This window comes from Clupea harengus, chromosome 10 (genome assembly GCF_900700415.2).
Source record: "Clupea harengus chromosome 10, Ch_v2.0.2, whole genome shotgun sequence".
NCBI classification, from domain to species: Eukaryota; Metazoa; Chordata; class Actinopteri; order Clupeiformes; family Clupeidae; genus Clupea; species Clupea harengus.
The window spans coordinates 15,758,761-15,782,385 of NC_045161.1; the positions used below are offsets into that span (position 1 = coordinate 15,758,761).

The 23,625-nt window shown below is 42.7% G+C and overlaps 1 protein-coding gene across 1 annotated transcript; it reads left to right on the forward strand.

Moving 5' to 3' along the window:
* Window positions 1–20,990: 20,990 nt before the first annotated feature.
* sox14 (SRY-box transcription factor 14) lies at window positions 20,991–23,365 on the forward strand. Its single transcript, XM_031575562.1, has one exon. It carries the CDS (start codon window positions 21,484–21,486, stop codon window positions 22,192–22,194), a length of 711 nt encoding a protein of 236 aa, XP_031431422.1. The 5' UTR covers window positions 20,991–21,483; the 3' UTR covers window positions 22,195–23,365.
* Window positions 23,366–23,625: the final 260 nt, after the last annotated feature.

Sequence of the window (23,625 nt, forward strand, 5' to 3'; positions counted from 1 at the left end):
AAGCTGACTATTAAACCTCAAAACATACCATTAAAATAGGAGTTGAGGTAGAATTAAATGAACACCTTGCGCTAACAGCTGTCAACTCAATGAGTCTTCACATTTATTTTGTGGTATGCATATGTAGTGCGGTCCCATTTATTATTTTGTTTACGCGTACACATTTAGAATATCAATTGGTGATACCAGAAGATATGCAGAAGGGAAATATATTTTCTCTCGTTCATTCTTACAAAGTAGTTCTAGTCTCTTGCGTGCCTCGTGGCACATAAGGCCTCATTTTCACAGATTCTTACAAAGTAAGCTAGAGTTATATGCTAATCAGCTAAGTTTGCCACTGCAACTATTTCGGTAATTTTTGAGCACACAAAAAGAGTACATTACTTCTATAGTCCCTCCTACTATTAGTATGGCCACCCTGGTTGCACCTTATCGTAATTACAAGACCCCCATTTCATTGAGAAGCAACATAAACATTGCCTGGCTGCTAACTGAATCATCATTAGCATGATAGATTGAGCACGGATCCCTTCACTGCACTGAATTAAACAGTGCATTCTCCCCTCGCTGACTTCAACACAGGCATTACCATTCTCATCCGTGCAAACCCAACTCAAACTATTGTGTCAGCCAGCCACATGGCATTTATAAGATCTTATTTCAATCGTCACAAAACTGTTTGGGCAAAAAAAAAAGAAAAAAGCCTGACAACCATAGCCCGAGGACTAAATGGGAAGTCATCCAATATCTGATGCTAACAACAACCTGCGGAGGAGGGGTTGCTGGGAGAGAGGGAGAAAAGTGTCATTCCTTCTGACGAGTCAAATCTCGGGGCCACATAATCTCTTACGTGTGCAGCAGCAAAATAGATTTGTAAATGGCAGTGTGTGTGTGTGAGAGAGAGAGAGAGAGAAAGAGAGAGAGAGAGAGAGAGAGAGGGTGAGCTGATTCCAGGCAAAGGCCAGACTTGCCCTCTGAAGCCAGGGCATAGGGCCTGAGACATAATTAAAATACTATATTAATTCATCCAGCTGCACAGACTGGAGCCTCTCCAAGCAGCGGCAGGGGAACTAAATACCATAATAGGAAGGCTGGCATGGAAAGAGAGAGACAGGGTGGGGGAGGGAGCGAGAGAGAGAGAAAAAAGAACAATGTGAAACTCTGTCTTGAAAAAGAATACCCGATAAACATCACCTATTTAAACAAACCCAATGCTTGACTGCTTGTCACGAGCTGCATTTCATACATAAAATATGTTCAGTCACTGATATTGGCCCTTATCTTAAGGAAGAGGAGCACAGGCAGAATGTTCAGTATGTATGTATGTATGTGTGTGTGTGTGTGTGTGTGTGTGTGTGTGTGTGTGTGTGTGTGTGTGTGTGTGTGTGTGTGTGTGTGTGTGTGTGTGTGTGTGTGTGTGTGTGTGTGTGTGTGTGTGTGTGTGTATGTGTGTGTGCGTGTGTGTGTCTGTCTGTGTGTGTGCGCGCACTAGCCTGTTTGTGGGCGACTGATAGAAGGCCCCAGAGCTTGAGATGCTGGGAAGATAGCATCTGTCTGTCTGTCAGTCAGATTGCCTGTCTGCCTCTCTGTTTGTCTGTCTGTCCACCCAGCAGATAGACAGGGCAGGGTGAGTGAGAATGTAAAACATGAAAGACAAATGAGGTATCATACGAAAATGGCAGTTGGAGACTGGATTAAGAAGGAAACAGGAGAGCTTGCTAAAGACAGTGGAAGATGGTGAAAGTGAAGGACAGAATGTGGTAGTTGGATTACTGAGCGGTCCATGATGCCTTGCCCCTTGAGAGAAAGAGAGAGAGAGAGTGAATGAGAGAGAGAGAGCAGGGCACTCTCTCATTCACAGCATCTCTCTACCTCCCACCCCACTCGTTCAATCCTCTTTTCTGCTCATCAATATCACACCTCCCACGCCACTTTCCCTGTGGACCTCCCGCAACAATGGCTGTGGCAACAGCCCGCTGTCACATCCTGCCAGCGCCGGTGAAGCGCCGGGCCTGCAAACAACCAGCCACCCGGGGAATTCAGACGCTCTGGTGGGGTAGGGATGTCAGTTGGGGCGGGGGTTGGGGGCGGGGGGTGGGGGTAGGGTCAAGGGAGGTCACTGGGTAATGGAGGGGAGGACCTACTAACAGGGAAAAGGGGCGGAGAGGATGGACACTGATGAGGCCCTTTGGCCCCCTCCGCTGCTCTGATCCAATCTGAGGCAGGCTTTTATCACAGCCAACCTCTGTGTCCTGTAAGAGGCTGTGGCATTGGAGGGGCAAGCCGTGTGATGAATTGCCCCCCCCCCCCCCCCCCCCCCAAGTGTGGGCCAGTGATGGAGGGAGAAAGGCCAAGGCTGCTGGGACTGCAAGGCAGGCTCAGAGTGGGGGGGCTAGGGGGCGGCTGCTCCACCCCCCCTCTAGTGTTGTAAAGGGGCAGGGGTCGCCCACAGTTCAGGTCTGACCTCCTCACCCAGTCTGCGGTGGAGACGGGAGAGAATCCAGAGCGCATTGTGTGCCGGTGATCAGTCATGAAGTGAGTGGGCAGCGCAGGGGGCTCTTTTTCTGTTCACCTTTTCTGTTTACTCACTTCTTCTCTTTCACTGCTCGCCATTTCATCTCTCTCTTTCTCCTTTTTCTGTTTTTTTTTTTTTTTTTTACATTTCTTTCTCTGGTTCACCAACACCTTTTATTTCCCTTTTATGTCATCCATTTTCCAGTTTGCTTGTATGTGTGAATACATGTGTATATGAATGCATCTCTCTCGCTCTCTCTCTCAGTCCTTGTCTGCTTGTGTTTGTGTGTGTGTGTGTGTGTGTGTGTGTGTGTTTGCGAATGGATTTGTGCCTGTGTGTATCCACCTATATGATGTGTGTGAGCATTTCAGAGGCAGCAGGGGGTCTCCCTACCTGGCCTGCTTAAACCAGGCCTGGTACATAAACAGGATTATCTGTTGGAATGCGGTGTGTGTGCGATGCAAGATGCTATGGTGCTGAAAAATTCCATTTGTCAGATCACTGGCTTCCCTGAACGTCTGCGGATGGGGAAATAAACTGCTGCCTTTCACAGACTAATTACACTGGTAAGACACGGAGAGGCGCGAGACAGGAAAATAGCTGCTCCTCACATGCAGTATGAAATGCAGTGAATAAAAAATAGGCCCTAAGGAACACTTAATAATGCCAGCCATAGAATCATGTGCTTAAGGGCCTTGTCGGATATGTGGGGTATTATGACTCCAAAGCAATTTTAAAGGTAATCCTTAGTTCTCTTATGATAAGATGTACATGAGCACTCATGTGGTAAAGTGAAAATACCACAATCCAGAGATAAAAGTCTATATATGTTATATTTGTGTGTGGGTAAATGTGTGTGTGTGTGTGTGTGTGTGCTGTTTGGAAAAACTGGCCTCTGGTTTCATGGTCATTTTATTTTCTGTTTTATTTCAAAGGAACAGTGGTAATTCAATGGTGTTTGAGATCACAATTTCAATTTCATGAAAGCATGACCTCTTTGGTCAATGTCAGTTGGAGGCTGTTTTTTTTTTATTAATCTGAATCCCTTTCATGCGCACAAATCCATCAAACCCTTTGAGTCGTTTGTTTGAAGGGTGAACCATACAGGGCCAAATGACTGATGCATGCAAACCATATGCGTTATATCAGAACCGACCTCGCCATGCAAACCATATGCGTTATATCAGAACCTACCTCGCCATGCAGACCATACAAGTTATATCAGAACCTACCTCGCCATGCAGACCATATGCGTTATATCAGAACCTACCTCGCCATGCAGACCATATGGGTTGTATCAGAACCTACCTCGCCAGCCAAACCAGATTCACCCACACAGACAGGGCGCCCCCATCCGAATGCTGAGGGAGTTATGGCTGTGAAATGCATGTTTCTCCAAAACATATGCTCCCAACTTAGGTATTATCAGCCTGATATGCTCCCTAAATCACTCTCAGACACACACTAACACACACACACACACACACACACACAGGGACAAATATGCATCCACATACACACATAGGTCAAAAAACATTGGGATGCACTGTGCTCTGGCTCTTAGGAGCTGGGCACTAGTGACTGTGGTGGTACAAATATTAAACGCTTTTTAAAAAACATCACATGTTGTCATGTGTCACTATTAAGAAAATATAAGGTTTAACAGTTATTATTATTATTTCATGTTTTTTTTCAAATGGTGGGTGTCACTCATTGTATTTGCACATATAGTTATTTTATCTAAGGGGAGGTTTCACTGTTCCAAATCCAACATTTCTCAAGAATATTCCATAGGACAACAGCATGTTTTGTTTGGCATTGCATGATTCAATTCAATTCACTTCAATTTGATTTGTATAGCGACATAACTGTCTCAAATTCTCTCAAGGTGCTTTCCAAAGCCCGGGGCCTGAATCCCCCCTGAGCCAGCACAAAGGTGACAGGGGCAAGGGAAAACTCCCTATTAACAGCACTAGCATTGAATAACAGCACTATACACTTCATTGGTTGCAAACAGACATGCACAATACAGTGTGAATGTTGGTCTATTGAATGGCATCCCGTGAATTAAAGCACAGAACAATGAATATGGTCATTGCAGTAGAGTCTCTGTTAGTTCATGATTGCTTGGTGAATCACGTTTGTGATTGTACATGTTTACATACTGATACATTATTGATGTATGTACTTGTCTAAATTGAATTGTCTGAATTGAATGCTCAAATTGCCTGCCATTATCATGAAGTCAACAGATAACTACCAGAAAGGTTAATTTAGAAAAATGAAATACAAAATCTGCAGTATATAACAATTTAAGAAAAATAAAACTGACAGTTGACGTACATGACTGTTCAATACTGTTCAATCCAATATGTTCTGCCCCAACCCCCAGAAAGACAAACCTTGCAATGACATTCACATAATTTCGCTTCATTTTATTTTGGCGTTGTTCCAACTTCAAGCAAAAGCGCTTTAAAGATTATTCGGATCAGATATGACACTAATGCAAACAACAACGGCCTTAAAAATCAATGGCGCTCCTAAGCCGGCTTGTGTAATTATTTTTCTGATTAGTATTGATTATGAGTGGAACTGTCTGGGTGCCCTGTATTTCATAGGTAAAGCAGTGCTCAGGCACAGTGCAGAGGACAACTCATTCACTTTGACTGCACAACAGTTCAGCGCAGACTTGTCCCTGTAAATGGTGGCCATTACTGTAAGCTTGGCCGTGTGCCGATGTTATAATTTTTGGTGCCAAAAACGTGCACAGTCCCATCTGTCTGTCAAGCACTGGTGAATTGTCATTTAAAACAAAAAAACACAAGTTTTTTTCTTGTTTCTTTTTTTGTCAATGAGATCAGTGTGTCGTTTTTACCCACAGGTGTGACTGTATTCATCTCCATCTGTTTGTCTCACAGAGACATGCTGCATCCCACAATGATTTTGTTTAATTGCGAGACCTCGACACAGACCTGCAATTCACTGGCAAACGATGAAGAGGCCAGGCATTTTTTGATGGAGACCTTCCCACTGCATGGAGTGTAATTTCCTATCTTTTCATCAAAAGGAAAAGTGTTCGTAGTTAGCCAGATGCCACTGGGACTTTAACTGGGACAGAATTGAGCTCTTTGACTTAAAACGCTCAAGGTGGGTTTGGCGTACGAATGAAGATAGCTACAGAGAAAAGCACTTAATACCAAGTGTTACATATGCTGAAAGATGTGTATTGTTCGCATAAATGACATTATAGATTCCTGGAAGTACCAGGTGATCAAGCTTTTGCCACGGCCACCCCAGTCCCCGAACTCCAATTCAAAACCTGTGGGTTGACCTCAAAAAGAGCGTGCACAAGAGAAGAACCAGGACTCTGCAAGATCTGGAGATATTCTGCATTGAGGAATGGTCAAATCCCTTCTGTGTTCAAGTCCTATACGACAATACAAGAGAAGACTCAGTGCTGTGCTGTTGGCAAAATCGGGTGACAATAATTCCGACCCACGATTTTCAGAATGGTTTCAAATGGAAATTATATATTTAAAGTAAAGAGCATTTGATAAACAGTAAGGGTAATTTTCATCAGCCTTTTTCACTCCTATAATATATAAGGGTGGCAATAATTCCAGAGGACACTATGTGTGTATGTGGGTGTGGGTGTGCGTGTGTGTGTGTGTGTGTGTGTGTGTGTGTGTGTTTGTGTGTGTGTGGTGTGTGTGTGTGTGTGTGTGTTTGTGTGTGTGTGGTGTGTGTGTGTGTGTGTGTGTGGTGTGTGTGTGTGTGTGTGTGGTGTGTGTGTGTGTGTGTGTGTGTGTTTGTGTGTGTGTGGTGTGTGTGTGTGTGTGTGGTGTGTGTGTTCTCCTTAGCTCGTTTCCCCACAGCACTGCTGCTCGAGGCTGGAGGCAGCCCCGATCAGAGAGACATGTGAGTGATCTATAGTTTTTACCAAGACAGATTGTCTGCAAGGTTGCAGAGATTAGTTGCATCTGGGGCTTTTAAGAACGTGGCAAATTGTGGCCTTTCTTTAGCGCGGATGATAAGGCCTTAAATGAAGGGAGTCTCCTTATCAGCCTGCTGCTACCCATAAATCACAATTGCCTGTTCCCCCAGCATACCCTTGGTGCTTCCTATCTGCATTAGGGGCCTGGGAGATCCTTCCACCACACAACAAACGCACCATTTGCCTCCTAATTTATCCTCCACACAGACAGCGCATTATACACCCTACTCTGTCTACCGCACTCTCTCCTTCTCCCTCTTTCTTTTTACTGTCTCTCTCCCTCTCTCTGTCTTTCTTTCTCTCAGTCACTCTCCGTACTTGCAGTGTGTGTGTCTGTGTGTGCATGTCTTCAAAGGGGGAATCATTCTCTGTTTAAGTGCTATCAGACCCTAATCCAAAGCAAAACACAGGCACTTTAGTAGCAATTGAAATGAATGGGATGAGAAAACAGCATTTAATGGGATATTGTCCCTCTTTTGTCTTATTCAAACCAAAAGGAAAATAGAGTGGATAGCATGCGCTTTTAATGAGCTTGTGTAAGTGATTCACTCTTTTAATTATTGCTTTGTTTTTATTTGCGGTAATTAAAAGCTGGAGTCCGTTGTAATTTTGCCGTCTTTTTGCCTGCCAGAACACCCTTTGAGCTTGTCTCATGAAAGCTTACTAGTGAAAATGATGGCACAGAATCCATCAAAGCCTGAACTGTCATCTTTAAACTTCTGACTTACCTCTTTGAAGTATGAATGCAAAAGGCCACATTCAAGCTGTGACTTTTGCAGGATGTTATGGCCAAAGTCGTCATGTTCTGCTACCAGAGTGGGGTATATCATAGCAGGTTCTATGAATGGCTGTGGTGTGCGTGTGTCTCTGTGTGTCTGTGTGTGTGTGTGTGTGTGTGTGTGTGTGTGTGTGTGTGTGTGTGTGTGTGTGTGTGTGTGTGTGTGTGTCTGTGTGTGTCTGTGTGTGTGTCTGTGTGTGTGAGAGAGAGAGAGAGAGAGAGAGAGAGAGTGAGAGTGACAGATTACAGAGCCAAAGAAGGGGGAAAGGCTGTGGTCCGTGTGCTTGTTTCCAGGAGCCCTAACTGGCCAGAGATTAGGGACTATGCATTTATCTGGCATTGTAAATGAGCGACTGGCCAGTGTTGTTACTGCCAACCCAGGGTATTGGAACAAGAGGCTTAAGATGATATCTGGGAGTACAGGGCCTCCAGGCCTGCTGAAGATTATTAGGACCAGAGAGAGAGAGAGGGAGGTGGAAAGGCAGAAAGAGAGAGAGAGACAGACAGAGAGAAAAAAGTGTTGACAAACAACCAAGGGTTTATTAGAAATTAATTATCTGTTAAGCCAAAGTCTCACTGTTGCCAATAAATACTCCGTTTACGGCACTGCAGGGGTTCCCTCACCCCCATTATCAAGGTCAGAAGTCATCAGTCAACCCCAAATGATGCAGAGCCCCCTTTCTAATCACCAGGGTCACTGATCAGGTCCTCTAGATCATTTGTCTCTGCTGTTTGTTCAAACCCATTAAGTGTGTACAGAGAAGATATCCGTGCATCCAGCTTTGTAATGACCAACCATGGAATGAATGCCTGCATATCCAGTCTCTAATGCAACATCATGCAGATTTTTAAGGTGATGTTTTCGTTGGTAGCTAGTGTTTATATGAACGGTGAGATGTGGAGGAGGTAATGTTGCCAGATGTCGCCATTTGCAGGCTATCGCCTAAATACATCGGTTAGCTAGTTAGCTAACTTTTATCAGTAAAAACTGTGCTGTTGTTGGTATTTGCAAGTTAAGTCTGTTGGCTTTTGGCTGTTAGCTCACTAGTTTTAGACATAAATGCCTTTGTGAATTTAACAAAAACAGTGCTCTTGATTTTCAGTGGATAAGGATTGATACTGAATACGGTTGCAAGTCAAGTCAAGCTCAAGTTCCATTCTCATAACAATGTGATGACATAGTGGAGGAAGCACTCTTGTTAAATGGAGTACTCTTTCACGGCTGCCATGTGCTGAGAGTGGATTCTTCTCTGTTTTGACAGTGATATCATCTTAGTCACTTGAGAACTAGTTGAGCCCCGCTCTTCTTTTGTTCTTTTCTTCAGCCTGTTTGCCAGAGGCTAGTATTAGTAATGTAATATGAACAATGGGACTGTGGCCATTTTACTTTGGAATGTAATACATCATTGTCCAAATGACGCAAACCCAGTCCTCTAGGCCAACATGCAACATATATGTTCAACCCACATGCCCCCATGCTGTACATTTATCAATGTTAATGGGTACTGCTCTTCACTTTTGGTAAAACATATTTAACCCGTTTAAAAGTATTGATACATGCCGTCAGCATCTTTCACTGTCAGCCATCTCTTTTTGTCCCTGCAGGGCTTCCATAATAGGCCAGTGCCATATCCTCACGCCCTCACTCCACAACGGCGAGATGAAACAAACCAGGGAGCAAGCAATTTTATTGTTCAGTGATATCTTTAATTGTGATGGAGAAAAAAAAAAGCGGGAGGGATTATGTAGATTTTTTCCGTAAGCCTCCCTGACACGACATGTTTCAAAGTGAATGGGCCATAGAAGAGGAATACGTGTCAGTGTTTGGGGCTTAGAGGAGCGTCTTCACCATAATAGGGTAATCCTAGAGCCAGGGGATCCCTCATTCGCCCTCCTTGCCAAGAGGAGATGTACACTGGTCTGCCTCAACCCCTCACCCACCCCCACCCCCACCCCCACCACTGCCCCTCTGGTCTCCACTCTGAAACCAGAGAGGTGTCCTTGCAGTGTGGCGTAGAGATCAGGACGGACAGGCCCTCTCTCTCTCTTCCATGCGTCTCGAGCGACTCCTCCATGAAAAAGGGGTTTCGTGAGAGTCAATCTCTCTGTCACACTCCTATCAGTGAGGCCTCTTTAATAGGAAGCAGGGAAGCTGCCAATGAGCCTCAGTGTCATCTGAAGAAACCAAAACCCAGGCTGTTGACAAGGGGACAGTGCAAGGACACACGTGGACCACAATGGGAAAATGAAGACAGTAACCCTGTAAGTCCTGTGCCAGGTGTGTATGTTCATTACTGTCAAGAGAACGTACACGCACTTGCATGCATATATATAAAGGTATATATGTAATGTATATATAAAGGTACATACACATGCAAGCACACACACACATGTACACAGGCTTGCTGTATACAAAGAACAACATACATGTGCACACAGACACACGCTTAGTGTACGTACATTAGTACATACATAAACACTGACACACGCACACACACACATGTATCCTGTCTGTGTGATGCTCTCCAGCTCATGCATGTCTAAGCTGAACTATGTCCAACTGATACTGGCGGTGGGGCATGATCTCAAGCCATCTGCAAAGGCTTCATGAAAGAGGAGGCGTGCAGACTGAAGGCAAAACGGGGGCCTGCACCTTGCTAAATGATTGAGCGATTTGCCAAGGTCCCCCCCCATTGTGCTGGGTAACTTAAATAAACAGGGGGATGGTGGAGCATGTCTGAGAGGAGAGAGTGTGTGTGTGTGTGTGTGTGTGTGTGTGTGTGTGTGTGTGTGTGTGTGTGTGTGTGTGTGAAAAGGAAGCTGTGTGATTTGTGTAAAGGATAAACAAAGACTAAAACTAATTACTGCTGGAGGTCAGCACTCCAAATGCATATTCAAAAGAGCGGGGCGTTGCAGCAAATTCACGGCGGTCACACTCGTTTAGCGACCTGAATAGGCAATTTCGCAGCGAATCGGGAGAGAAAGGGGACATGAAAAAGTTGGGAAGAATTGATGACGGACTCCTTGAGAGTGAGCAAAATAAAATTGACCATGAAATCTGGAGCCTGGAATTAAATTGGCTGGAAGAGAGGAGGAGAAGAAAAGGATGAGGGGGGAGAGGGGAAAAAGAGGCAAGGTGCGCGGTGCCACATATAAAAGTGGTTTTGTGCAAATGCCAAGGTTAATTTTCACATCAGTTCAATTTGATAGGATCTGGAGGAGGATGGTATCTCCAATAGGATATTCTGTGTGGTGTAGCAGGCATCAGTGCTTTTGGAAAGAATGGATGAATGAATGGATGGATGGATGGATGGATGAATGAATGAATACACACTTACACACACAATTTCTCTTTCTTTTCATCATCTTATGAGCATACCAGACATGTCAGGTAGACTCTGATGTGTACTATGTCTATCATATAGAGTGACTAAGATGGAGGTGTGAGCGCACATAAATATATATATTTTTTTTAAAGATTTATTTTTGGGCTTTTTATGCCTTTATTTGGATAGGACAGTGAAGTTATGACAGGAAGCGAGGCGGAGAAGAGGTGGGGAGAGGATTGGGAAATGACATCAGGCCAGACTTGAACCTGTGTCCCCTCGGGCAATGTATATTTTCTAACTTCATTCTGTCTTTGAAATACTCACAACTTTACAAAAAGTGCATGTAACAGCTATTATGGTAGCAGCTATAAGGATGCTTCCCCTATGTCCAGACAAGCCTAGCCTTTCTATTTCAGTTCACTAGCATATCACCCCCTTGTCCGCTGGTTGTTGACTTATAGGACGATGTCCACAGGAATTTCTCACTCAAGGCATTCCAGGACCAAGGCCAGCTACTTTGCACTTGCATAGACCCAAATCTAAGGAAGGGTGAAGTCATGAATGTTTCCATTAGATTCAATCATCTAATAACTTTTCACAGTCTACTTTATATATTGGGCAGTCATCTATTTATTTTACTTCATAATTTAAGTTGATGCCTTATTGCAGGGCAAATGCACTGATATCTAAAGTTCTTGTAAAGATATGGAAATGTGTTTTTCTGTTGTTCAATCGCTAGTAAATAAAGTGCCTTTAAACTTTGTACTGAGAAGAAAAGTTGCCTAGGGTGTTTTGGTATGTTTTATATTGACCTTCAGAATAAAGACTGTCTTTGCATCCCTCACTCCCCCAGAATCCCACAGCAACATTCCCAGGCTAAATTCAGTTTTGACTTTAGTAAGTGTGTCCAGTTCAACCCACTGTCTTGTCAAACATAGTTGTGTTTATGCAGCAACAATCGTTATAGTTATATAAGACAAATTAGGAAATAGCCATAAATGAATAATCATTTGTGACCTGAATGTTTTGCATCATTCTATTCATTTATTCAATGTATTCATTATATTCTGAAATTCTGAAAATTAAAAGGGTTTTAATAACCACTTTATTGTGAATTTGGTTCCTAGCCCCAACCAGATTACTTCGTGTGTAAATATTATAACTGTCCTGTTCAGCACAGCTCACACCCACTGACTTACACTTTACCCGTACTTGTGTGTTTACCTTTAAAATATTCAAATAATTTCAATCATTTCTACTGGTCCTACAGGAATGTTTTCAATATAGAATGGTTTTAGAGTGCAGAGAGGAACTCAGACACACAGCTCCGATATAAAGAGGGCGCCAGACTGAAAATCCCCCTCACCCCCTCACCCACCACCCCAAAATTAAACAGGCCCTGCATAAAATGAGGACTGGTGCAGGGTGATACAAAACACAATTTTACAATATGCCAGATCCTCATTTGCTGGAAGCAACCTGTCCGTGTTTCAATTTCACACCAGGAATCCAGTGTTTGGATGCTGCCGTGGCTTAACTTTGTGCTAATAATTACCTCTGAGAAGTGGACTCTGTGAATGTCAAAGACCACTCCTCCAGCTCCCATCATCTACCACAAGATGCAACTGAGAGGGTGGGGAAATTGAGTCTGGAGATTCCCCCAGAGACACACTCAGATTCCAAACAGCATCTAGGAACGGGATTGGCCCACCAGTCAGTGGGCACCAGTCAGTTCAAAACAATCATCGGTCCTTTGAGGCGCCATGCAGATCATTCGGTAATAGAGAACAGAGGCAGCCAAACCCAGCCACCATTAAAATAGATTCACCAAAACCAATTGTGAAGTATTAGCTCGGAAGTGACAAGGAGGAACCGACAAGAAGGCTTTTTTTCCTTCACTGGTGGATGGAGGCCTCCCAAACCGTGAAATTTGGATACTTGGCAACTAGGAAAACAATTCTTGCTGGTGCGTTGAGCAGCCTCCTCATTGACAGAGATGGAGAGGGAGAGTGAGAGATAGACAGAGAGAGACAGAGAGAAAGAAAGGGAAAAAATGGAGAGAGACAGAGAGAGATTGAGGGAGAGAGAGAGAGAACTTGGAAGTTTTCTTAATTGACTTAGGTCACCCACACCGGCAAAAGAGGCCACGCAGCTTAGAAAAGGACCCTGGGTCAAAAGCACGCAGGGCTGATAGATATTTTATCATTCAAGTTAACGGTTAATAAATTCCAATTCCCCCGAATGAAATCTGTCTACTGAAAAAAAATAAAGAGAGGGGCAAATTAAAGGGAGATAGAGAGAGAGGGGGAGAGAAGAAAGAGAGTGAAGTGGGTGACACAGTTTTAGAATGCCCTATCTTTCGGCCATCCCCACTTTTGAATGGAATAAAGAAAACTCTCCCTCTTTATTCTTTTCTTTTCTTCCTCACTTCTCTCTCTCACACACTCTTTCTGCCCCCCATCCTCCTATCTTTGAGTTCCCTTTCCTCCAAAAAAATTCTCATGAATGATTTATATGTGTCTTTATCAGCAGTGATTTCTATAGACCCAAACGCATTCACCAAGACATTTGTGGGGTAATTGTTAATTTTAATGCCATAATGGCTTCAGATGGGAGTTCTGATTAGACATTTATTGCACAATTAAATGAAACATACTCAAGAATCACAAAAGGCTTCCGTAATTATTTCAGGCCATTAATAAAATGGGCATTAAATTATATTGGACACAAAAGAGAAGTGAAATAGATTTCCATTAGAGCAATAGAGGCAGAGAGGGGTAATAGATCCTGCCTGAATTCACTCTGAAATTAATTGTTGCCTGGCCTATTTCCGCACACAGTGGAATAAATGAATGAGAAAGGAGAGGAGGAGAAGAAGAGGATGGTGGCCGAGAAAGATGGGAGGGGGGTTACATTAAGAGTCTCTGATAAAACCCTTTTGTTTGACAGCCTACAATGGCCTTTAGATTCAAGAGCTAGAGAGAGAGAGAGAGAGAGAGAAACTGTGAGAGGGAGAGAGAGAGAGAGATGTGTGTTGATTTCTAATGGTCTTGGTTATCCAGTGCAGACTACCTTATGGCCTCATCACTTGTGATCATTTGTATGCTCACCTGTGTTTTGTTTTGAAATGTATAAATTCATAGTAAGCACCCAGGTTAGGCACCCTAATGAACAAAGCATTGTTCTAAGTGTTTCCTTCAGGTGGAGTTTATATTACTTAAAAAGAGTGTAGACAAAAAAGAAAGCCGTAATTAAGTATAAAATAGTCTAATAACTCTGAAAATAGCTTCAAAGGTGCTGAGGTGTTTGATGTCCCTGACATTCTCTCATATTCTCATGGTATCATGTTTTTTCTATCTGTTTTCATTCTTTGCACCTGTATATGTAAAGCGCACGACAGGAAAATCAATGGGTGTAACTATCAAAGTACACACAATATTCAGCAGAGAATGCTAGGCACTGTGTTCTAGTCTGCGTATTATATGCTAATGACCTGGTTCAGTGTTGCATTGATAACAATGTGAATACCAGAGGAAAAAGTCAGTAAACAAAAGGTTTGGAGAAAATAACAGTACAGTATGCGAGTGTGTGTACGTTTCATCTCCAAACAACAGATTAGAGTGCTTTAAAAAAAAAGACGTACATAAAAAAAACCAAAGGCTGAGAAAATACTTCAGAGAGCTTCTGCGCCAATGGGAAAGCGCAAAAAAGGAATAAAAAAGGATTGTCTTTTGAACTGCAGGTCTATTGAGATACACACAAAAACTGGTGAAAGGACAGGAAAACTGATATCTCACAATGCTAGAACAGATCTCAGGGAGGGCGAGGAGAGAGGGGGGAGGACAAAAATCAATCAACCTCCAATCGCAATGTTTATGTTTGAGTTTCACATCTAAATCAATTTATCTGGCTTCAAACGTGTTCAGATCTTTTAATTGCCTCACTTTCATCATTGCCCTTTTGCTTTGCACACACCTATGTTCTTGGCCTAGATGCTGTGCTGCTAGCATGCAGGCGCTGCTTCATGAAGGCCTCTCGTTTAACCACAACTAGTACAGTCAACTTCAGAGGGGAAAAAAGAGAGGGAGGGAGAGAAAGAGAGAGGGAGGGAGAGAGAACAAGAAAAGCGGAGGAGCATTTTGTGAGTTTAACAAATACCTGTGATGTTTATTATGCAGATGACTGGGGGTTGGCTGTCTCCTCTGTTTGGGCCAACCTGAAAGCCTGCAGGCCTTCACTGCATTAAAGCATTTAAGGAGCTATTCACCCATGCCTCGTAATTCTATAGACTCTTTAGGACTTCAGAGGCAGTTCCTTGGCTAGGAAGTGGGTTCAACTTCCACCTACAGCTGGGCCTTACACAAACGAAGGTTGGAAGGATTACTTTACTCTCAAGAATGTTGTATCCATGTGTTTCAGATGATCGTTTTTTGAGAGCAGAATGAGAAGAAGAATGCAAGGCCAACAAACTGAACAAAAATATAGTCAATTCTAATCACAGTGAAGGACTTCAGTTGTCCCTTCACTCACACAAACTCCTTATAAATCTGTGGGTAGAGTAAAGCAGCCTTGTGTAGCGCTCTGTGAGTAGTAACCCAGACCAGCCAGATGAAGAGATTGGAGGCTGGTTAAGAAGCCAGTGTGAACACAGACCTGCATGTCACTGCTTCCCCTGTCAAGGCTGTGATTCCCGCTACAAGCGGTACAGCTGGCGAGTGCGCCTCTCTTCCTCTTAATGAAGGTCAGAATGGAGGCCCCATTCCTCTTCTTCCGGCGATAATTTATCCCTATCTCCCGTTATCTGCGTCTGGCCCCCTCTAATCCTAATTGTATTGTACGACTGTGCGATGCCTCCCGCTCGGTCTCTGAAGTATTGCCCTCATCCTTTCATTATCAGCCTGCGCCTTGAACCTCTTTTAATTTCCATTCTGTTTTATTTCATTCAATCATTGTGTCTACCTTTACCAGCCACTGTTCAGCTCTCCTCCACATGGTAGTGGGGTGTGTGTGTGTGTGTGTGTGTGTGTGTGTGTGTGTGTGTGTGTGTGTCTTATTGAAGTTCACCCGCCCACCCCCTGCACACTCAAAGCTCAATGAAATATTGTATGGTGAAAAGATTTGGCCGGCTGGACTGTTGATTTGACTTTATACGTCTCCTGATGGCCATACGTCCTCACCTTTGGAGCTCTTATTGATTATCATGGATTAATACGGTGTGGAGCGCAAGCAGATATGGATTTCAGAATGTGTCTATGATGAAACTAGGGCCCGCAAACACATCTGGACTTTTTCCCAGGACTTGCAGAAGAGGTGGATGTCCTTTGGCCCCCCTCCCCCCCCCCCCCCCCCCACTTCTGAGAAATAGCAGGCGCATCTTCTCATGACCCCCCCCCCCATCCTTCCTAAAAAATGGAAAGGAAGAAAAAGCTTTGGCAGGCACGTAGGCTAATGAAATTTCTCAAACCAAAGTGTGAGGTTTTTTTTGTAAATACATTTTCACTGAGGTTCTAGAACTGCTGGCTGTGACAGCTGACTAAAATCAATTTCCACACTGGAGAGACGGATGGGAGCCAAGAGCTTGGGCCAGAACAAACACCGCACATTTGAATATGTGAAATAATGCAAGTCTATACAGAGGAGGAGGAGGAGGAGGAGGAGGAGGAGGAATAGAAGGACAGAGGGGGGGGGGGGTGAGGGGAAAGAGCACTGAATGGGACTCTCTATCCCTCTGCCAGCTTTCTCTAAGTTTTGGATTGAGCCCATTTCCATGTGTTGGTTCACTGCAGTCCATTTCCACTGACTAATAAGTCTGTCTGTTGGTGTGGTTTACAGTTCAGAGGCAACATCCTATGTTATTTATTTATTTATACAATGAATGCCCTTTGTATAACCACTCTCTGATCTTGGAATTATACATTCTTCAGTAACACTTAATGGGACAGAAGGCTTGTGTGTCTAATTTAATGTTTTCATCATACTGCCTGGAGTGAGTTTTCAGATGTAGCCGGTATGTCCATGTGTTTAATATGCAAATTGTGCTTCAAAGTTGATATAAGTTTTATGATATATTGATATATGTCACTAAATATGCCTTTCAACATTATTGGAACTTCCTTGGTATCGTTCTGCCACTTGGCCACTCCGTTTGAGCTGCAGGGCTAGTCATAACCAAGTTCCGTCATGTTCAAGAGAGGGGTGTCTGATCTTCGTAGTTATATCTGAAGAGATCAGGAAAGTTTCAAGTTTGGGCTAATATTCAACTCACCCCGCAATTCAGGTTGCCGTTTCAACTCTTAGAGGAAAATAATTCCTACCGGGAAGCCTTGAGTTGTGTTCCTGGAGCAAGCAAAAGGGTCGTCTTTTTAGGAAATATGTGTGTGTGTGTGTGTGTGGGGGGGGGGGGGGGGGGTCACCAAGTGTGAACCTCTTTGCATTCCGTGTCACTCATTTTGAATACATCACATGGGCTAACTTTGTGTGACTGTCCTATTTGCGCTTTGAAATCTATGCTATTTCGCACCGAAATAAACTTACCGCGTTTATTCCTAAGGGTGAATATTGGATTAGAAAAATAACATATTACATAAAGGTATGGCGGTGTCTCTTTGGCTCGGCACATACCCAAAAACGCGGCTACGGGCTCCAACTCGATTCCAAACGATGCATGCAAACGAAGAACTGGCAGTAAATAGGATGAAAACAGAATAAAAGGCATTGAAATGTCAACACGGGTTTCTTTAAGGAGAGTTTCTGAGAGAGACCGCAAGTTTGTGGCGCATAAAGCCACTTAGTGCCTCAGCACCATGGACAGCTACGGTATCGGGCTTACCTCGGTGCACTCAGGCTCCCGCTATGACTTTCTGGTCCATTCATTTCAAGTAGCCTACTATATTCTAACCATTTCCTGGATGATGGATGGACATATTATGTGGGATGAGCTCTATTATAACATCCAATAGGTTTGTGTATGGAGAGTATGGCTGCATTATATATGTATAAAATATGGATGGCACTTCAACACCAACATACTCGAAAAGGAAACGTGGAAGACAGATTTTTTTCTCATAGCAAAACTAACCAACATAGCAAACTAATCGCTTTGAACTTTATTATGACACTCTCTCCCTAAAAAACGATAAACACATGTTAAAATGTATGTAATAGACGCTACACATGCGCTATACGACTCTGACATTGTTCGCATTACACGTTATCTGTGCTAGCACTAAATCAGTCATAATTAGCCTACCGTAAATAGTTGTAACATTTCATCGACATTGATTCTGATTGATTAGGCTATGATGCTTTGTGTATATTTGTTAAATACCAACATGTTCCTTAAACGGTCTGCACCCACGATAATTATGTCACAGTTACAGTGCCAGCAGTAAGCACCTCATGTGGTTACTCCATTCTACTGATTTTAAAACCTTCAGTAACAGCACGTGAGTAATAAGCTACGTCCTTCGGAGAACAGCATGCTTTTACCGGGGTGTTCTTTAACCCCGAGCGGGTGTGTTTTTATGTTTTTATTTTGTGAAACGATAATAAATTGACTTCATAAATCTTTTTCTAAAATCGTCATCTAGGTTACACTTGTTTAGGTCAGGCTATCTCCTTATCTTCATCTTTGGACTTGTGCTGTGTCCTAACATCAATGTGTTCCTTCACAATGGGACGCTCTCTTCAGCGTGTAACAGTCTTGGCCTATTGTATCTACTATTGTCGTTGAAATCAAGTGGCTGAGATATAACACTGAATCCTAGCATTGAAATAAAAAAACACCAAAAACAAACAAAAGAAATAGCACACGCGCGCGTACTCACACACACATAAAATAAAATGCGTGGGCATATACACCACCATTCTCCATAGCCCATTTCTGGGGGTTTTCATAGTTCACTCCCTACACTGGGAGACAATTCTGCAGTATTGCTCCGACTGATCGTTCTTCCAGTGCGCAATAATTAGCCTATCTCCATTTAATGACTAACGCGTCTGACATGGTTGATTTCACAAATCTTACTTCATATTGCTCTCAGCACAGCCCTGTTTTCAGATGGACTGTGAGACCCGAGTATTTTCGGCTAATTCCCTTCCTAAATTATGTGTAAAAGGAGATGATGTTTGCAGGATTTATCTGGAAGAGTGACTAGTTCTACAAGAGGGCAGGCAGGTAATGAGACAAGTAAAGGTTGGGATATCACCACCAAGCCATAATATAACACTGTGTACTGATTTACGTAAAATGTGTCAATCAAAATATATTATTACAAATGTGTTTATTAAAATATTTGTATTAATACACACTAATCAACAATTGCAGCCGGTGGGCCTGTAACACATTTAAAGTTGGACATAGCTGTGAGTACAAATAGAACACCAAGTACCCTACTGTTAGTGTTTAGAATATGTAGACGGACTCCCACTATCTGAGTATGTGTGCCGGGGGGGTTCAAATATGTCTTGGGCTGGGCAGCGGCATCATGCACCACCAAACCACATCACTAAATCGCCAGGATCAAACTGTGGACACCGAGTGCGAGTTTGCTTTCAGTTCTCGTTTAAAGGAGCCAGCCTCTTCCTGTGGGGTTATTGTGCTTCTGCCAGATGCAGGCAACCTCAACTCAGGGTCCACAAACTTTTTGGATTCTATATCCTATGCAATCCAGTCATTGGGGCATGAAGCGTTCGGTACAGTTTACTTCCCTGAAAGCTATCTATAGCCTACATCAAGAGGTTTTTATGCTGAACCTTTAGTTAGAGCTGGCATCGTCATTGTTACGGTATACCGGAACCAGGAGTGATCAAATTCTATAATTGCTTCCGCAAAGGTTTACCCTAGCCGAGGACCAGGTGACTGAGCAAACTGTTAGCTTGAAGGCATAACGGGCCATGAATATTGATGGTGGTTATAGTTTTTATTTTTACTCCATTCTAATATCGGGCTCGCAGCACATCCAACTGGTACATGCCATGCGCTACACGAGTATTAATTGAAGTGTTGAATCGTTTTGAGCGCGTATTTTGCGTATCTAATGATGGAGAAAATGTGCTGAATAGCCGATGTTCGATTTCGTTCACATTCTGCTGGCGTGCGGGAGGGATCGCATATACATTTCACTTAATCAAAAGTGCGGGCTCATGCATCACAGCCGCGTCGCCTCGGGCTTATTAAAGCAGTCACCCCTTTAAACAGCACAATTTGCATGTTGAAGAGCCCACGCACTTTGGCTAAAAATCACCAACTGTGAAAGAACAACAATTAAGTTATATTACTTGTATAAAAAAATTCCAATATGTCCAATAAGTTTTCAATTCCATTACTCCAATTCCAAACTAAAAAAATACTTTTAAATCGTTTTGCTCAACAAATGATTAACCTACACAAGACGACAAATAGCCTAAACGTATGAAAATTATTCCAGGTTTTTCAAATATCTTTGAAACAGAAACACTTCAAGGCATTTTTTTTTTCAAGAAAATAGGGTTTGTTATTATGTTTAGGAGGGCTCATGTCGACTATTCGCATTCATTGGCATGAGTGGTATAATGGCAAAAATATGTTAACTAATAGTAAACGTGTCAGGGCATTATTCACATTGTTTTCAAAATGCCAAATTCGTGTTACGTATCGGAGACAGCCTCTGCCGCTACAATTCTGAAGCTTTCAGAAATGGTCTATGGGTATGTTCTACACGGGGTCGCTTGGCTGTGAGATTAGGACGACAAAACAGGTGCAAGCCTCAACCAACCTCGTCCCAGGAGAGATTTCTACAATTGTTCTCGTTTAATAAATATTGGCCTGAGGGGCATTGTCATTGACAACAGGCCCGGGAGCAAGACTGTGTCTAGAGTGGTTATAATACTACCTATTCCATTTGTTTTATTTAATCTCGTGTCTGTTATCTTTCAAACCGGCTGTAGCACGTTTTCATTTCGAAACTGACACCATATAGCCTATTGTTTTTTTCCTGTAAACATGTCAGAATCTAAAATAAAACATGTCTTAACATAGAATATTATATTTTTAGTAAAACTATTATACGTGTACACAATGAAGCATTACATACATATGAATAGCATAATTTAATAAAACTTGAAATTTGAAGTTTGCAGTAAAACATGAATATTTGTGTGAAAAAAACGTCAGCATGCATAGCATTTGATTGTTTTTACCATTCCAGACTGAACTGGTGTCTAAGATTTACACCGTCAGAAGTCAGGTTTTATTGCAAAACAAGGTTGAAGGTCTGTGTTTGTACAGCTTAAAGTAAATGGATTCTAGGAGGGAGGAGAGTAACCTCCTTTTCCTCCCCAATCTTTGTTTGTGTTGTAATATACATATTTTCGTAAAGGTATTATGTCGGTCTCTCTGTGCTGATTGGGTGCTCAGGTTGGCAAGTCTACGCCCTGCGATTATGTCAGATTGCGTGCAGACCAAACCAGCGCAGCCTTTGAACTTCACCGCTTTTGGCTCTCATTCACACACTCTTCCTCATTTCCCAGCCAGGTGCTTTGCAAGACGAGAAACCTCTAAGAAAAAACATACAGACACAAACAGTCCTCATCGACCGCGGGACTTCGCCTTCTCACCTCGGTGGATTGTGGGCGCTGGAGTGACACAGAACGGCGCCGTTTTGCAGAAGAAGAAGACATTTTCAACTTCGCAACCACTGCTTCTTCCCGACGATCTGAACAAGTGGGATCCTTATTTCATTGATGACGTTTTTTGCAGCACTTCTCCGCATTTAAAAAGTGGCATGTCTAGCGTCTGTCTGCGAAACAGGTGAATATATTTCTGTATTGGGTGGTTACAGAACTTTTCTGCGTTGTTTTGATAGGAGGATAAACAGACAGTCGTAAAATGTCAAAGCCAGCAGATCATATCAAGAGACCCATGAATGCCTTCATGGTTTGGTCTCGGGGTCAGAGGAGGAAAATGGCACAAGACAATCCCAAAATGCATAATTCAGAAATAAGTAAAAGACTTGGCGCGGAGTGGAAGCTGCTGTCAGAATCAGAGAAGCGACCCTACATCGACGAGGCGAAGCGCCTGCGAGCGCAGCACATGAAAGAGCACCCAGACTACAAGTACAGACCTAGACGCAAGCCCAAGAACCTGCTTAAAAAGGACAGGTACGTCTTCCCCTTGCCCTACCTTGGGGACACAGATCACTTGAAAGGACTTCCTATGTCGGCCACGGAATCTCTTTTGAGTGCCTCAGAAAAAGCCAGAGCATTCCTGCCGCCGTCGGCACCTTACTCATTTCTGGACCCAAGTCAGTTCAGTTCCAGCGCCCTACAGAAGATGACAGAGATGCCCCACACGTTGACCGGCGGTTTGCCCTATGCGTCCTCATTGGGATACCAGAACGGCGCTTTTGGTAGTTTGGGATGCCCAAGCCAGCACACCCACACCCACCCTTCGCCCACAAACCCTGGGTATGTGGTGCCCTGTAACTGTTCAGCCTGGTCGGCGTCGAGTTTACAACCTCCCGTTGCCTACATACTTTTTCCAGGTATGACCAAAACTGGGATAGACCCATACTCATCAGCACATGCTGCTGCTATGTAATCTGATAATAAAAGACAGTCTTCTCTTTGAAAACTTGAATACAACAATGCATGTATATACGGACCGAGCGCCCTAAAGAAAAGATCAAAAACATTTCATGAAGCCGAGGACTTGACAAAGGAACCAGGCGATAACTTTAAACGAGATCAAACAAGACGTTCCTACGACTTCAGCGTGGAACTGGGAATTGATGTAAGGCAGGTGCCCTGTGAACTGTAAGACTTGTAAATGTTATAATGTTTATTAATGGCTACCGGAAATGGATGCCTTTAACTTTATTTATTATGTACATTTGATGCTATAATAATATTTTGTTCAGTGATTAATATTATTATGATCATCATATTTTCAAGACTATTTTGGTTTGCACAATTATCGATTAGCCTACTTGTTTCCTGTATAATGTCTTGGTTTTTTGGCACTCAGATGATATGGTTAGGGTCAAAATTAGGACCTTTGAGTTGAATGAATATACGGGTTATATTGTTTATATTTATCAAACTGGCACATAAAATTAGACAGTCTATTTAAAATATCAAATGAAAAAAAATCTTATTCAATATTTTGCATTTTTGCATTTTCCTGTGGTTCAGTGCTAATAGTCACACGTTCATTTTATTTGAAAAAAGTGCTTCAGTTATGAAGTTAAGCAGTTAATGTTGTATTTTTAATCTGAGATGGTAATTTAAAACCTGTCTTGTTATGGAAAGGAAATGTATCTAGAAGGGGATACCTCGTTTCTTTGTTCATTTGCCGAGCAAAGACATTTTGAATAAAGACAATCTGTCTTCAAAAGAATAGAAAAGAATGGTTGTGACTACATTTCAGGCAGTGTTTTGGTAATTTAGAAATACCATACTCTATATTTGTTAGGTTTGGTATCGTAAAGTCGGTATTATAAAACAACGGAAGAAATGTAGTGAAATAACAACACATTAATATCTAGATATTATAACCTTCACTTGCATCAAAATTTCTCTGCCTTCCATTTTAACACAATTAAAAAATGTCACTTGTTTACAGGCCAGAAACAGTTTCATCCTAAGCAATCTAAATGTTAGAGCTGTCATTTCAACAAAGCTTAATTTTGGACCTATCTATTTAAAAATATTTTCATTAAAACCAGCTCATTTATTGACAATAAAGAGGGCCCTCCAAATTGAACAAGAAAGCATTACGCTTAAACTGTGTCATTATTATCTGTAGTCTAACCATCCCAAGCAAGCGCCGTTGCCTAAAACGGATGCAGTGATTCATCAGAGTGTGCCGAGTGCCCATCTGCTCTCCTTCAATAGATGTGAGATAAGTGTTGACAACGCGTGGCTTCCAGGATTTCTCTTGAGGGACCAGTGTCAGAATTAAATGGCAAAACAAGTAATGTACAGGGAGCCGTATGCAAACAGAGGCCCCCCAAACAACAACAATCAATTG